Source organism: Sciurus carolinensis, chromosome 3, assembly GCF_902686445.1.
Source record: "Sciurus carolinensis chromosome 3, mSciCar1.2, whole genome shotgun sequence".
Taxonomy (NCBI): domain Eukaryota; kingdom Metazoa; phylum Chordata; class Mammalia; order Rodentia; family Sciuridae; genus Sciurus; species Sciurus carolinensis.
The window spans coordinates 123,773,947-123,791,498 of NC_062215.1; the positions used below are offsets into that span (position 1 = coordinate 123,773,947).

The window sequence follows — 17,552 nt, forward strand, 5'->3', positions numbered from 1 at the left end:
ATTATTGACTTCTTTTGCACTTAATTATAATCCATTTCAGCACATATATGCTTTTATAAGTGTGGTAATTTGTGTTTTCCTTTAAACTGATAACATCATACTGGTTTCCTCATTAATTAGCAAGTTCAAAATTTTTCTGCACTCATTTTATATCTGTGTAAGAGCCATGATCATACCCTTTTAATAATTTATATAGTAGGTTTGTTTGTATTTATGAGGTTAAACATTGTTTAAAGTCTTGCCCCACTCCCCATACCATTCTGAGCCTTTGGTAAGTTTCATGTGAGACCTACAAATTAATCTGGAAGAACTGACATGTTCATGACCTTTAGGCTTCACATGTGGAAATGTGGTAAATTTTCCTATTTATTCATGTCTTCTGGGTTTTTGGGAAAAGTTTTGTAGTTTTTGTGATACCAGTTATACATGCTTCTTGTTAGAGTTACTCTGAACATGTTTTTGTTTGTTGAAATTGTGGAAGGGACATTTTTCCTGTTATATTTTGGAGTTGGTTATTATTGGCATCAGGAAATTTCATTTGCTATCTAATAAGCCACTATGCTATATAGCCCAAATTAAAATTTACAAAAACTTTTTAAAAATAATTTTTAAATTTTGTTTTAATAAGTTGTACATGACAGTAGAATACATTTATACATTTTGATAGATCACACATAAACCTCAGGTAATATGTATGACTGCATGACTGATGTGATTCTGCAATATGTATAATTAGAAAAATGGGAGATTACACTCTATTTATGTACAAAAACTTTATGACTTGTATTTTCTAGTAGATATATGGTCTGTAAATAACAAAGGTTTTGCCTCCTCTTTTCTAAGAGTTGTATATCATTTCCGTTTTATGCAGAGAATTATTTTGATGTCCATATTTCTATTGCAATGTAAATATTAATGTTGCTAAAGACAACTGTGTTCGGTTTTAATGAGAATGCGTCTAATGATTCAAAGTTAAAATATTAACTATTGGTTTGAAATAGTTTTTTTAATCCTTTCTAAATTTACAGTTAGGACGTATCCTTCCATTTTAGGTTTGTGAGATTTCTTGCAGCATAGAATTTTACCACTTTAAGAGCCAGATTTAAGAGTGAAGGTGATTACCAAAAATACAAATAACCCAAGGAATAAGTGGGCTAAGGAACTCAGCAGGCACTTCACAGAAGATAAACAATTGATCAACAAATATATGAAAAAATGCTCAACATTGCTAGTAATTAAGAGAAATGCAAATGAAAACTAAGATTTCATCTCACTCCAGTCATAATGGCAATTATTAAGAATACAAGCAACAATATGTATTGGCGGGGATGTGGGGGAAAAGGTACACTCATACATTGCTGGTGGGAATATAAATTGGTGCAACCACTCTGGAAGGCAATACGAAGATTTCTTAGAAAACTTGGAAAGGAACCACCATTTGACCCAGCTATCCCACTCCTCGGTTTATACCCAAAGGACTTAAAATCAGCATTCTACAGTGATGCAACCATAATCAATGTTTATAACAGCTCAATTCACAATAGCTAACTTGTGGAACCAACCTAGTTGTTCTTCAATAGATGAATGGATAAAGAAACTGTGGTGTATATATATAGAGAGAAAGAGACTTAAAGAAGAATAAAATTATGGCATTTGTGGGTAAATGGATGGAGCTGGAGAATATCATGCTAAGTGAGATAAGCCAATCCCAAAAAAACCAAAGGCCAAATGTTTTCTCTGATAAGTGGATGCTGATACATAATGGGGGGTGGGATAAGGGAAGATTGGAGGAAATTTGGATTGGGTAGAGGGGAATGAGGGAAGAGGAGAAGACAGGGGGGTGGGAGAGATGGAGGAATGAGATGGACATCATTACCCTGTATACATGTATGATTGTATGAATGGTGTAACTTACAATGTGTACAACCAGAGAAATGAAAAACTGTACTCCATTTGTGTACAATGAATCAAAATGCATTCTACTGTCATGTATAACTAAATAGAGCAAATTAAAACAAGATTTAAGGTGATTATACGGTTTTTGTTATTTGATATGATGGATAAATAGATGTTCAATCAAGAATTAAAAATGGGGAAAACCTTGGTTTTGGTGAATTATTCTTCTAACACATTATTGAATTAGATGTTTTGGGTTTTACTCAGTATTCTCCCACCCATGATTGTAAATGGTCTATGGTGGAGCTTCATTCTGGAACTACTGTACTGATGTTTTGTTTTTGATGATTCTTTGATGTGGGTGGCTTCTTCTTCTTTATAAAATGTCTACACATCTCTGGCCTCTACACAGGAGGCTTCCCCCACCTCCACCAAAGGTGTGACAACTAAAAATGTCTCCAGGGGCTGTCATGCAGCTCAGTGGACGGCACTTGCCTGGCATGCACTGACCTTGGATTTTATCCCAGCACCAAAAAAAAGGAAAAACAAGGAAGATTTAGAAAAATGTCTTCAGACATTGCTGCATGCCGCTGGGAGGTAAAAATCACCTCCAACTGCAAATTATTAATGCACAACTTTCTTTTCTGCGTGCTGCCTTTGCCAGATTTTGACCACCACTAGGATGATAATGGTTTCATTCCACCTATTATCCAGCTAGCTTTCCATCTCTTCCTGTTTGGGAATGATTTATACAGCATTTGAATTAGCTGTTTCTTAAAAATTTGAAGGAATTTTCAAATAAAATCAACTGGCTCTAAAACTTTTTGGAGAAAAAATAATTGATAAGTTTTCATGTTTTTCCTCACTCAGTGAGGCTTCCTAAGTGAAGTTTGGTAAATTTATGCTTTCTTAGAAAAATTAATATAAGATTTTAAAATATTTTAAATGTAAATGTACCTTCATTATACTAGCCTTGATTTTAGAAAATCTTTTTTTATTCTTTTATCTGTTTTTGGAGTTCTAATTTTATTCATTAGTACTTCTTTTTTTCTGCAATAGATTTCTCATACGTTGGTGTTAGCTCTCCATCTTTTCCAGGTGTGGGGCTTTGGAGATGCTTTTGGTAGCTCTGCTGATAGAAGAAATAATCTGGTAATGAACTGATGATTACTTCACCTAATAGATCAATCATATTAGAATAACAATTTCCAAAGTGTAAGCAGAATTGCTTTCACATAAAAACATTTAATCAGTTTTAATTGTTACCAATAATATTAACATTGCCCTTGTCATTCAAACACTATTTATTAATGAATAATACATTTGAAAATGCTGCACAGGACATTCATGTGGTACTGAAAATTCAGAGATTGCTATACAATGAGATAACATCCATCAGTGTTCGTAACCTGGAACACTTGTCCATCTTTCAAATAGAGAAGCGCTATGGTTTGGACATGGCTTATGTGTATCTCCTAAAGGTTCACGTGTTGAAAGCTTGGTCCTCAGTGTGGCAAGGTGAATGGTGGTGGGACCTTTAAGAGGTGGGGCCTAGTGGGAAGTCATAAGGTCACTGGGGCACTGCCCTCAGAAGGAATTTAAGTAGTTCTTGTGGGACTCCGGTAAGTTCTTGAGAGAGGGTGGTTATTAAAGAAAGCAAGACTGGTCCCTCCCCTCCCTCTGGCTTCTTGTTTTGCCTGTGCTCCCACCACTGTGATCCCATCTGCCACAAGGTCCTCACCAGAGCCACGCTGATGCCAGCGCCATGCCCTTGAACTTCCAAAACTATGAACTAATTAAGAGTCTTTTCTTTTATTGAAGTACCCAGTGCCACATATTTCATTTAGTAACAGAAATGGAGCCAGGCATAGTGGCACATGCTCATCATCTCAGCTACTTGAAAGGCTGAGGCAGGAGCTGGAGGCTTACCTGGTGACTTAGCAAGACTCTGTATCTGGGAAAAAAAAAAAAAAAAAAAAAAGGACTAATACAAAAGCTAAAATTGAGGCTAGCTAACGGGTTCCCGGTCATTTTGTGAAAACTGTAGGACAGGGATGAATTTAAGAGCTATCATGCATAATCATGTTCCATATTTTAATATAGAGCCCAAGGAGGTTGCACATGTAGACACATACAACACCATGGATGAGCTCTGCCACTTGCAAAGAGCTTGTGGTTGCAGGATAGGTGCAGGGATGACAAAGGCATGCATCCAGTTGCGTCTCGCTTCCACCAAGTGAAGCGCACTCTGAAACATCACAAAGCATCTGGGGGGTAGAGGAACTAACAGTTGAGGGGACCTTGAAGGATGCAGTGAGTTTCCACTAGTGGATTCAGGATTAGGTCCATGCTGTTCAGGTTCTTTTGACATTGGTGGGGAATTCACACCCATCTCTTCACGGTCCTATGCTCCCTCTCATAACGGAGAGAGCTGCTGACCTCTGTCCTAGAGTTCAGTAGCTTGCTCCATATCAGGGACCACAACTCAGACGGTTGCTGGACCAAGGTTCCCTGATATAATTGATTGTACTGAGAATTTTGTGACTCTGATGGGCATTTTGACCTATAGGTCAGTCTGTCAAGAATCAAAACCCCCTAGTTCCTTTTTTGATGGATGGAACATTCTGATTTTCATCACCTTGCTTGAGAAGCATTCAGAAGCCTTATCTTGATCATCTTTTCTCCCACACTTATGTTCTCATCTAATTCTGACTGACCCTTCTTCCTTCTCTACCCATTAGGCACTTTCTCCAGTAATTCCTCCCAAAACTTCTAATCCTCTACTTGACTAAAACCCTAAAACTTCACTGGTCTACAAAGCTCCATTTGGTGATTTTTTGGAAGGTGGATCTATTTCCTATTGAGTTCTAATGGCATCTGTGGTCTAGGATAAATCTTGGGGACATCTGATGAGCAGAGGAAAGGTCTAGGGATGTGAAAGGACAGTCTCAGGACCTGATTATAAATTATTAGTAGGTTCTAGTGGTGGATGATTTTCATTCAGTTGTAAATGTTAATGAGCAGTCTCTGACTGTGGGTACTCGCCTGTTTATATGTACCCTGCCTTGTTGCAGAAAGTATCTCAGATTCAGATGGATAGACAAGCAAAGTCATGATCTCGTTTCTCCTCTCCAAGCTCCCAGTAATCATATCTTACACTAGAATTAGACCTTCCAGATTACAAAGTCCTTTTACAAAGGCTATCTTGTCTTAAGCTCACAACAAACTTGCAAGGCACTAGGACAAGTACCATCTTCTCATATGAAGACCACGGGCTTGGAGATGGTACATGATGGATGTGCCAGGACCTGGACCCACATGCTTTGACTCCAAGGCTAGGCCACTTTCCATATTTCATGCTGCCTCCAGATCTGTGGTGCCAGGAGCAACGAGTTAACCTCCAAAAAGTGTGAATAATTCAGAGAATCACTGCTGTGTATGCCTTGGACAAAGAATTATTATACTGGCTTCCTGCAGCATTAGAGGGGAATGCAAGCCAAAGCTGTGGCCTACAATGAGTGATGCAGTCACTTATTTTGCAAGCTTTGCAGCTGTTGTTAATTTTTTTTTTTTTTGGTGGGAGGTGTTGGGTTGATTGTTAGGCCACAAACCATTTATCTCTGTTGAAAATAGATTTTTCACTTACTGTCCAATATTGGTGCACTTCTGTCATTGGTGACCGTCTTCTTTAGTTTCTTCCCTTTGTTGATGTCAGAGAGAAGAGCATTTCTTCCAGCCTGCTCAGTCTTATTCAAGGTAGGCTTCTCTGTATTGGCCTGAAAAGAAATCACAGAAACTCGTATGTGGCTTTGGATTAAAATCATGCACTATAATACTCAGCTGGATTGGCAGGATATTGGAAGCTTGTTATTAAGGTTCTTGGCGATAGCCTGTAAATTCTCCACAAGTTTTAGACTCCATGTCATTCTTTTTAAGACCCAGATGTTTGGGAGCAGATATAGCAATAAATTGCTTTCATTTTCAAGGCAGGAAGAGTTAGTCCCCGATAAAATTCTCTAAAGATTCAGGTCATAGTCTAGCCTTAACCAACAGAGCCAAGGTAGGGTGACAGCTACACACAAGAAGGGAACTTGAAGTCTGAGAGGATTCTGCAGGATGAGACTAGGCTTCATTCTCCAGGGTGGGTCCTGAAGAACAGGATCCCTTTCCCATATTTCATAATTAACCTGGTGTAAGGGAAAAATGGTCTCTAACCAACTACAGTTTTAGAAAACAATTTCCTTTGAATATACTGACAGAGAGGCTTTTTTTAAAAAATTAAGTCATATTTATTGAGATACAATGTATGTATAGTGAAATCATCCTTTTAGTTTACGGTTCTATGAGTCTTGACAGATGTATATAATTGTGTAACTACCACCACAATCAAGATATAGAACATTTTTATTACCCCAAGAAGTTCCCTTATGTCCCTTTGACCTAAGGTGGGTCTGATGTTCAATCCCTTTAAAGGTTTGGCTCACTAAAATTGCAGAGTGGATAAAAGCACTGCTTTAAATGGGCGTTTTCCTGTATTTCAGAGTTCCTGGGAAAGCTCCTTGCTATGAAGTTGGGATCTTGTTCCTTCAGGGTTATTTTAGGAGTGGGGACACTCAGAAACAGCATATGGGCTTGGAAGTAGGCATCTGCCTGTGTCTGTCACACTTGGACTGGCTGGGCCTTGCCTGGTTCCAGGGTGAGGGTGACTGCTGCAAAGACCAAGGTCATCCAGCAGACCTGAGGGTCCTGCGGGGTTGTCTTAGCCCTTCCGAAAGGGATGTGACTTCAGATAAGTGAGTCAGGAATAGAAGAGGTGAAACTGGAGAAGTGTGTGGCTTGATCTTAGCCAGCCTTCATTATCAGAGACAGAGGCAGAGGGAGTGCTCAGAAGAACCCTGAAGGGGGCTGCACAGGATTACTCCATGTTAAGTTGGAAGCATCTTAAAATAATTAAATCATAAAATATTACTTTCTTATGATAATAACAGTTAACATTTATATAGTTTTTATTCTGGCTCAGGCACTGGTTTTTTTTTTTAGCACTTTATGTGTATTATTTCATTTAGTCTTCACCAACCCTATGGGTTATTATTTCTATTTTAGAGACAAAGAAACTGAGATATAGGGAGGTTAAATCATTTGCCCCAATCACCAGTTACAGGATCCAAATCCTGGCAGTCTGACTCTAGGATCTCCCTACAATCTGACAGAAGGGTAAATATGGCCTCTATAATGCCCCTTCTCCACCTGCCCCGAACACTCCCTGGGAGCAGCCTATGAAGAGCTTCTTAGCTGTACTTCCAGCTTTATAAACTACCTACTGTCTTCATTTTTAAGAACGAAAATAAACTAAGGCCCAGGGGCTTAATGGATGTGTCCACACTGGATGTCTGAGCAATTTGGGATCAACAACCTTCACCGGCCTTCTGTTCTACTTCAAAATTTATTTTCACACCTGACCTCCTTGGATGTTGTGTTCTCTCGTGTGCAGGCCAGGGCCCTTACCTGCACTGCTCCACAGGGCAAAGTCCCAACCTACCTTTCCCTTTTCTCCTCTCTGTATCTTATTTCTCTAGCTCTTGCTTTGAGTTAGGTAATAATGGATAGAAATGAGTTGGTAGGATAAACAAGGGTTTCCCAAACTTTAACCATTCTGTTACAGTGTTCATGATTTTTGCATCTTCTCAGGCCACCTGTCTTAATTTAATATTTCTCATTAAGTCAACCCACTATATTATTTTCTATACTGTTTTTCAATAAACATTTTCTTTTAAATTAACTCACTATCAAACTCTTGGTTTGATATGCCAGTTGTAATTTTTAGAGCACATAGTAAAATAAATACATACGCATTACAATTTAAAAAAAATCCATATACTACCCAGCAGTGGTATACGGTTCATACTTTGGGGGTATATAAACTAGTCCTGCCATGTTAGCCAGATCAGAGGTTCTCAAACTTATTCACTCGAAGAACCAGTTTCTAATACTTTGTTCAAATCCATCACAGTTTGACATTTTGTAAAATAACAATTTTGTATTATAAAAATGAATTGGTTTTAGAAGAAAACCCAAAATCCAATGTTAGAAACAGACACATGACTACCATCAAATTGCTCTAAATGATTCCCAACTTGCTGTCAATCTCTGTGCTTATCTCCTTGGGATGCTAACAAGGTGGAGGACCACACGTTAAGGAACAGTGAGGTGGTTAAAGCTCAGTTCTTCCCAACTAAGTTCTCACCTCAGATGAATTATATAAATGTGTTCCAAAGCAGCCTGGAGCAAGAGACTTTCATCTCCCCATGCCTCAGTTTCCCCACAGGAATAATGAAGGTACATCACTGTGAGTTTCCTTCACAGTGATGGTTTCGGCACTGGGGAGGCCTCTGTGAAGGAGTGTGGCTTCCTGGAAGATGATGCTCTGACTTCCCTTACCAGGCCTAGCAAAGGACCAGGATAAGTGCACGGAAGAAATTTGGGAAGTCAACACTGGAATGCAAAGATAGGTACTAAAGGGGATGGTCTGTGGCAGGGAGAGGTGGTGGTGATGGTGGTGGGTATGATATTTGTCAAAAACAGTGAATAGAAAGTGGGAAGAAGGGCTGGGGAAATAGCTCAGTTGGTAGAGTGCTTGCCTCACAAGCACAAGGCCCTGGGTTCAAATCCCCAGCACCAAAAAAAAAAAAAAAAAAAAAAAAAAAAAAAAAGGCGGGAAGAAGACAGAGATAAAGAAAGGACACTTGACATCACTTGCACTGCAGACAGACTTGTGTTTCTGGATGGTTCCCCCCAGCAGTTAAAGGCTAGATGTTGCATTCATTTGTATGAAAACAGTGCTCACTGGCCTCCAAAGTGCTCCTGCAAATCCCTGTCTTGGGCGGTCTTGCTTCCTTTGGTGGACACGGCAGGGGAAATCTAATACTCCATACATACCATGCCTCATAAAAGACCTTAACCAGACAAACCCTTCGTGCTGTTTGGATTCGGTGGTCTCAGGGTTTGGCCTACTCAGGGCCCTGGTGAGGCCTGCTGTATCACAACTAGGCCAGAATGTAAATGCCCTTAAACACACGTTCATATGCCAGGTTTATATTGTTTGGCTTGCTTTATGCATAGAAAGTGAGTGGAGAGGAGACACTCACCAATGCGAATGTTGGTGGCGGTGGGGGCGCTGGTGGGGGAGGGACAGGCATCTTGGATGGTTATGCTTTCAACAGTCTTGATAAATCTGTAAAGACAAAACAGACACATGTTAGACTTCTTAGCAATACTCTGTCCTAATATTCCTCCCTACTTTCTGACCAAAGTGATAACCTTCATGCAGGTCAAATTTTAAAAGGAACAGGATTACTTTCTTTTCCTCTTTGCTCAGACAGAACTGTTTTGGAAGTTCCTTAATAGAGGGTGCTTCTGAACTGAGGTGCTTAAAGAGACAGAAAGTCAAATCCAGTGCTCAAACCTACTTAATTCCACTCTCATCGCTGCAGACCCCAGTACAATGAGGGGGTTTGGGGCCCTGTAGCTGAGTCAGCAAGAAACTCTTCATTAAAGTACTAGAAATGTCAAAGTGTAAATGTGACATACCATTGTTTTTATTTGGCTGCCTATACCAGAGCATGTTCTGCAACAAACTAACTCTCTCACCTCTTTGTGCTATTTAAAGCAATAAAAATTTTTGTTTTCAAAGTGTGAAAATAAAAAAAGGAATGTATCCTGGCCAACTTTGATGGAAAGCAAATGTAGCACAAGTGGCTTCCCTTGGTCACTTGCTCCTGTGACAACTTCCTGTCTAATTCCTCTCCTCTCGGCCCCCCTTGAATTGGTATCAGCCCTAGGCAGTCTATAGGCACTGACATTTGAGAAGCCCTATTGTAGAGTTTTAAGCCTTAAACCCGTGGGCAGCCTGGGACGCCAGCCACTGAGTAACAATTTCCATGCCACATATGTCCCAAATTGCAAATAGCAGAATTATTTTCCTTTTATTCTCAACAGTCTTCTGATTGCAGAGAACCATTTCTTAGAACTTAAAATATTAATTTAGCTCAACCACTAAGTGCTAATGTGGAAAATTTACACCTTGAAATAAATACTTTCTACTGAAATAATGCTGGATGGCTTGCTTTCTTTGAATGGAAATGGAAGGGAAAAACTAAAAGGACTTGTCACAGCCACTGGAAAACAAGAATGAAGACCACGGGAACAGTTTTTTTTCCAAGTGGGCTGTCTAGAAAAATGGAAATTTAAAACACTCCAAGCAGCAGGAGCAGTTATCACTTCCTGAAGACTGGGGGACCCATGCGCCGTGTGTGCACTGTCACAGCAACACGGCAAGCTGGCAAGGTTGTGCTCATTTATAGCAGAGGACACAAGACTCAGAGAAATGATCGCTCGCTAGAAGGCTCCATGGCAATTCATTCAAACCACGCTTTTTGGTCTCTGCCCCTCCACTGGGCTATACTACCTTGCTTCGCTCCCACCTTTACAAGCATTTTCAGGGAGGCTAACTCGCCTGGAAGCTATTTTTTAATAAGATACTGTCTCAGACAAGAAATCTTTTCGAATATGTTCCTTAAATTGGTTTTTCAGGCATGACCCAATCCATCCCTCATGGGGCCAACTGGGTACTGTAAGCAGAGTTGGGCACCCCTATGAAAGGAGCTCTCCTGCTGTGGAAGATCTTCAGAGGACTTGGGGCTGGATGTCTTCTAGGACCAGGAGGAAGGGCAGAGATCTGAAGCTGAACTCAGGCCTGACTATGAAGGAAACTTGCTCCAAAGCAACAGTATTGACAGTTGGAGAAGGCAGCTTGCCAAGGCAGGGGGCAGCCTGGTCTGCCTGGTGGGCCCAAGAGATGGCACAGTTCATCCATGTGGCTGGGGGACGTGATGCCCCTCAAGACTCTATTTCATGTTTACCAACCTTCCGCCATCCTATCCTAATACCTAGGAAGGATGGATTCTGGTCACTAACAGGAAACCCCTTGGGCTTGGTTTGCATGTATCAGTTTCTGGTTACAGAGATCAAACTGAACTTCTGTACTGCACAGCACAGGGACCACTGCGAATGGGGACTCTTTCAGGATGTCCTCAAAGGCCTCCTTCATTATTATATAATCTCTGCCATTACTGTTTCAATACTGTCTGTGCACTAACTGGTCTATAAGTAAACTTCTGAACCACAATTGGAGGGAGGTGGGGTGGGGTGGGAGACTGTGCTAACTGTGCTAATCAGAAGGTTAGAGTGATAGAACCCACAACGGGCTTGGCTGAGACTAGGGTCAGGACCAAGGCCATGGCCAGCTTGCAGAAACACCCAGGCAAAACCAAGAGCAAGAAACTATCAAAGGCTTCAGGGTCTTGCAAGAAGTGGGACTGTCCTCTCCTGGCTACCTTAGATCAACAGGGAAGAGGATCTGTGAGTGGGTGCTCTCACTTTCTGAGGCCAATGCCAAACTAAGCTCTCTCTTTACTCTTCTGTGTCTGAGGATGTTTGCTGCCATCTTCCCTGTCTCCATCGCTCACTGCCTTCCAGATGAACTACTCCCAAACCCACTTCAATGCTAAAAGTCTGCCATGCACTCCTTGCTCCTTCCTAGCTGAACAGCCACAGGGCATGATCTGAACTACTCCAGGCTGGGCTTTGAGGAGAGTCTGTGAAACCCCAGTCTCCAATCCTGTCATTCACCACACGGATCAAAGAAGACCAATCTTACATCTCACCAAGCTCGGCCGGTCGCCAGGACCACTTGGCTGTCTTCCCATCAGACTGTGGGCCGTACCAGGTTTTCCCAGTAGCTGGCACAAAGTACGGTTCTCACTAAATATGTGTGGAGTGAGAACCAAGGATTACATACACAGGCCAAGTGCTTGCCACCAGAATGGCTCTTCATCTCATCCCACCTGCACTTGGAGGTAAGGGCAAAGAATCAGCACTCTTTCAGGGGACTTGCTAGCATGAAGTACTGGAACTGGCTTCCCTTGCAGTCTCTGACTCCTCTAGTGAAGTAAACCCCAAGGTCTGGAAAGAATAGTGGAGTTCCCTCCTTCCACAGGGTTAACAGCACACGTCGGAGTCCCAGGTAGGTCTTTCTTCAGGGTCTTGGTATCAAAAAAGAACCTAGCTGACTAGGTATTCTTGCCTGGGTCCTCACATCCACAGAGACCAGGGATAGACTCAGGGTCTTCTGAATGCAAATGAAGAAAAATACAAATTGTTTAGCGTTTCCTTCCATTACAGATGCAGAACACCAATCACAGAGCCCCAGAATTCCTTCACCAATGCTTTTTCACTGAATACTTCATCATAGGACAAGTGTTGCAGATCTTTTCTGAAATTCTGGCAATGTTGAGGTCCATTGCTAGATCTTGTTGCTTAAACATTAGTAAAGAAGAGTATATTTGAATATAATTACTTTCCTTTGTAATCCTCTGTATTTTATGAGCTTATAAACAGTCATAGAAAGAGTCCTTTGGACTTTACCAGACACCAGTATGTTCTCAGGAATAAAAAAGTGAGAACATTAGACCTGAGTCAAACAAATGTGGGTCTGAATCCTTACTCAGCTGTCTATTAGCCTGGGTCTAGAACCGAACCACTCTGAGTCTTCTTTTCCTTTTGTTCAATGAGGAGTTGCTGGGAAGACTAAGTGAAATGTTGTGTCAGATTTCAGTAGGGTCTGGGAGAGTAAGGCACAGTGGGTGGGTCCAGGATCTGACCTCCCTGATGGTGAGGACAGGTCCTGCTGGTGTGCAGGCTGCTGAGCACCTGGGAGAGGAGGGATGGAGCTGGGCTTAGTGGAGGGGCACTGGCTTTGCCTTATGCGTCTGTAAATAAAGCTGCACCAGGTAGGAATAAGGTGCTCAGGCTGCCGGGCCTCCAGAGTTCTTCCCTCAGGAGAAGGCAGCATGGCAGGAAGAGCATGGCTATTCTGGGGCCAGAAGTGGCCCCTGAACAAGGGAAAGGCCTAAGGCATTGAATCCCACAGCATAGTCTGTCTTCTCCTACATCAGAATCAGTTGTCCTGTCCTGCTGCTCACCCTGTTAGAGTCCCTACACTTGGCCAATCACAGACTAACCATGTGTGGAGCTTTGCCCTCCTACCCAACCCATTCCAGGCACTGAACTTTTTAAAAATACACATTTTTAGATGTAATTTCTTTAAAAAAAAAATCATTGCAATGTTTAAATAACTATCATCACAGGGAGACAAGCCACACTTTCTCAAACGTTCATCTGTTTTGCTAGGTTTTATATGTGCAAAGAAGACTCCAGGGGTGGAAAAGGCTTTTGTTTTCACACACAGCATTAGGAACTGAATTATGTCCCCTGCAAATTCATCTGCTGAAGTCCTAATCCCTAGCACCTCGAAATGTGATAGGTTTGGAGATACAGCCTTAAAGAGGTGATCATATTAAAAGTAAGACTATTACTGTAGAGTTGAATCCAGTGCTACTGATGTCCTTATGAGAACAGGAAGAGACACCAGGAATGTATACAGGCAGAGGAAGACCATGAACAGATAAAGTAAAAAGGAGTCATCTGTAAGCCAAGGAGAAGCTTCAGCAAAAGCCAACCTTATTGATATCTTAATCTTGGACTTCAAGCCTCCAGAATTGTGAGAAAATAAATTTCTGTTACTTGAGCCACCTAGTCTTATTATGGCACCCATAGGAAATTAATATACATAGTTTTAACAATATAGATTTGTTTATTATCCATTGTGGAAATAGGATAATGGCTTTTGAATACAATATCCATCACTCAAAATATCTGAACTGTCAAGATGTTAGAGAATTAAATTAAAAAATCAGCCTGATCCCTAGCATATGAGTGGTTGTCAAAGCTTTATCTAATAACTAAATGATCATTCAGGAATCGCCAAATTTTAAAAGAAGAACAGTTGAGGGGAGGCAAAGGATCTGTCGTTAAACTTTTATAAAGAAGTTATGAGTTGAGAGAACAGAGCAGAATATTTTGCATAGTAACTTAAAAACAATTGGTTGGTATGTACATGCACACAAGCAGAGTACACATCAATATCAAGAAATTCTAGAATGTCCTAGTTCTGTGAACGGTTTACTGTATGGTTCATTGATTTTACTATAACGTAACATCATGGTTTAATACTCATGTTAGATTGCATCACACACTGATCTCAGACCAAGGTGGGCATCTTGAAGCCTGGACCCATTCAGTAGCCATTTAATGTTGACTACCAGAACACCTTGTGAGAAACAGCATCACTAGCCCACTACCTGCTCCAGAGGGGACTAAGTCTCCCTAATGGCCTGGCCAACTAGAGGCTCAACCACAGCCCACAGTTCAGTCTAGACATTCACCAGGAAACTCATGGCTTCCTCTTCAATATGCTAAGAAAGCAGAATTATTCCTGAATGTACAGTGATTGATCTCCTTAGAATTAAGACAATTGGCTATTTAAATAAATGAATTCTTAGTTTTTATAGCCAACTTAAAATTCATTTTAGACTTCATTGCATGAGGCCTAAACTGCAGAAGGACTTGAGGGGAGAGATTCCCAACATCTCCCAATGGAAACAGCTGTCACTCCTCAGGTGAGCCTCAAATCCTGGGTAGCGGGAGGGTACTATCAGAAAAGATAAGAACCAGCTTTACCAGTTGTTTTATCACTATTATGGACTATTTGAAAAAATAAAGCATTTTGCTTTATAAATCTTGCCAAAAGTCACCGTTAGATACTACATTAACTAAAATATTGGAGGAAAAGTAAACATTCCACCCTACCACAAAGTTTGAATCAGTAGAAGGCCATTTTATTTGTATTTTATTTTGGAGAACAACAGGCAACACAAAAATGAAAATAAAACACAAAAGTTGTATTTGCTAATGATGGAAGCATTCAATAATAATTAAATGTTAGATGACAAAAAGTTGGGGGTAAATAATATCCAGAGAGAGCTCTTGTTATTCTGACACATACCCTTCCAGCTTATAAATATATGTATACACCCTCCTTTGGGTTCACTGTCTCCTGTGCTCTATTTCACATACACACACACAAACACACATACACAATTATTTGACCAAAAGGTAATAAAAGAAGGAAATTTAAGCTACATGTAACTCAAATAGTGTTTCAAGGTTCAAATTCATATTGAGTTATTACAACCATACAAAAAAATACTTTCAAGAGCATTCATTACTAAGACATTGAATCCATCCCAAGGTAAACTGCAAAAACAAAATAATTTACCAAACTCAAATTGCTGCTAAAATCCTGAATTTTAAAAAGCACATAGTTTTGGGATTCCTGATCAAAATTATTCTTGATTCTTTTTTGTATAGTGATCATGATGCAAACTTAGATATCATCAAGATCTGAAAACCATTAGAACTAATTAAGATGAATTTGGCTTTGTTCTTCAACTTCCTGTAAAAATGCTCAACAGGAAAATCGATGCTCACAGTAAACCACAGTCATCCTGTTTCTTTAACACGATCTTCTCACAGCTGCAGTGGCCTGTAGTTTCTATTTTATGATTTAAGTCACCATGCAACATCTCTGCCTCCCCACCCACCAAGCCCATGGTTTGGCCATTTAGAAACTCTTAATACCTTTGCAGAAAGATTTGTTGCTGTTATCTATTCCTCTCCTGCTTGGGCTGAAGGTCCTTGTTCAGAGCAATGAGGCAATCAAAACAAGAGAGAAAACAGAAAAGGCAGCAATACCAAAGAGGAAGCAAAATGTAGAGAAGAGAAGCCGGCTTTCCTTTATAAGCAAATCAACAGCCTCACCCAGTTATTTATCATTGTTATTCTTCATTTGCGCTAAATGTAGAACACACACTTGCTGTGCATGGACCCCCTCATTTCTCAAAATGTACTTGCCCTCTTCTCGGTTGATCAGCCTTTAAAGCAATAGTTTAAGTGACTGCCTAGGTTATCTTCTCAACAGTAAAGGTTTATGCCTCTGCTTTAGAGGGTACTGGCTCCTTCAGACATGCTTCTTTCAGAATTCTTGTAGATCATTTTTCAAAGAAGACATTTTCTAGCATCTGTAATGTTATTAGGTTGGCTAGGAACTTGGACACAAACTCACAATTTTACTCTTAAGAGTCACTGCAGAGGAAATCAAGGTTGCTTTATGAAGTAAAATTATTTTTTAATTCACTATCATACATAATTAACTTAAAAATTAATACAAATTTGTAGACATCCATGACCCTTTGGTTGTGAGAAATGAAGTTTGGTTGGGTAACTAAGGTACCTGTCATTCAACTCTGGGTGGAGAAAGGAAACCCTGTTTTACTTTATCCATGTAACTAAAAAGTGTTGATTTTCCTCCCACTACTTCCAGTGTTTCCCAAGTACTCTCTTTAAGAGGCTCAAATTTCAATGCTAAAGTCTTCCTAAACCATCAGCACCACATTGACTTTTCCCAGGGGAATAAGATCTGTCCCTGTTCCCCAGTGTGTAAGCACACTCACAACGTATAGGTCAACATACTTGGTATATTGTATTTATCTATCTTTGAAAATATAACCTTGTAACATAAGCAGAAGGGTCACCAAATTTACTTCTAAAAAAGTTCAAAAGTTTTAGGAAAATATCTTGAGATTCATCATTTTAAATATTTACTGTTGCTGTGATCATTAAAAGAAAGCATTTGCAATCCCAAATTCCCAGGACTGGAAAGGACCTCAAGAAATTGTGCAATTTATCACCTTGGCTTCAGGTTGCACTTCTGAAAAGAGATCTTGAAATTCAGAAAACTTCCTCCACACCCAGTTATTAGGTGGCCTTGGGCAAATTGCCTGGCCTAAGTTCAGTTTCTACAATAAGATGGGGACAATAGTACCTACTTACTAGGGTGAAGAGTTAAATGAGGCAGTGCTTAATAAGTATTAGCCATTTGTTAAAATAAAATAAGCAAAAGTAAAGAGCATAACCCATGCCAAGTGGTTGGTGTGCTCAACCAGGCAAACTCCTGTATCACAGAAGAATGGTAAAGCGACATGTATGAAGTGCACTTTTAATCTATCAGAAAAGCATACGATTAAGGCATTTCTTATTCTAGTATTTTGTTTTCAGTTTTAATTTTTAGGACTGAAGGTCACAAAACACAGACAGGTATTTTATGCCTCTCAAAAGGGCATAAAACTCCAAGGGTCCAGGAATTAGGTAGCTCACTTCCTCTTACGTTTTATCACAGGTTGGGAACTTCCAGTCTATAGGCCAGATCTAGAGTTTGATTTCTCAACAATCAGTGAAACTCTGCAGAGGCCGGGGAGTACGTTTCCTCTTAGCGGGTTTCTGAACATGAGAGTTCTACTCAACGTTTAGCCGGCAGAGCAGCTGAAGAGCCCTGAACAAGTAACCCATGGAGAAACTTTCCAAGGAGCATAAGACAAGCTGACTGCGGTTTTAGGTAAATCCTTTAACCTCTTCAGACCTATACAAAAAAGAGTTGTGACTAGATATCTTCCACTTCAAAACTTTCTGAAGCTAACAGGTAAAACTCTACAACCCACAATTTGAGTGAACTGTGAGTATGGTTTCCACACTAACAGACCCCAGAGCTTTTCCCCTTCTCAGGCCCCTCTCACCTTCCTGTCCTCGTCATTCCCATCCCCGCTCCATCTCTCTCTCTAAGTTGTTCTATTTTCCTTCATTAG

The 17,552-nt window shown here is 40.4% G+C and overlaps 1 protein-coding gene across 7 annotated transcripts in view; it reads right to left on the reverse strand.

Annotated features, from left to right (window-relative positions):
• Positions 1–17,552, reverse strand: part of Wipf1 (WAS/WASL interacting protein family member 1) — a 117,737-nt gene that overhangs the window by 18,736 nt on the left and 81,449 nt on the right. For 4 of the 7 annotated variants that reach the window (XM_047545299.1, XM_047545302.1, XM_047545301.1 and 1 more), the window contains 2 exons: positions 9,042–9,127; positions 5,543–5,672 (listed from right to left, as the gene is read on the reverse strand). In XM_047545299.1, coding sequence (XP_047401255.1) covers positions 5,543–5,672; positions 9,042–9,092 — 181 coding nt within the window. In that variant the 5' untranslated portion in view covers positions 9,093–9,127. Of the gene's footprint in view, positions 1–5,542; positions 5,673–9,041; positions 9,128–11,611; positions 12,025–15,492; positions 15,549–17,552 lie in introns of those variants that run through there. The other 3 variants (XM_047545305.1, XM_047545304.1, XM_047545303.1) reach the window with 3 other exon arrangements.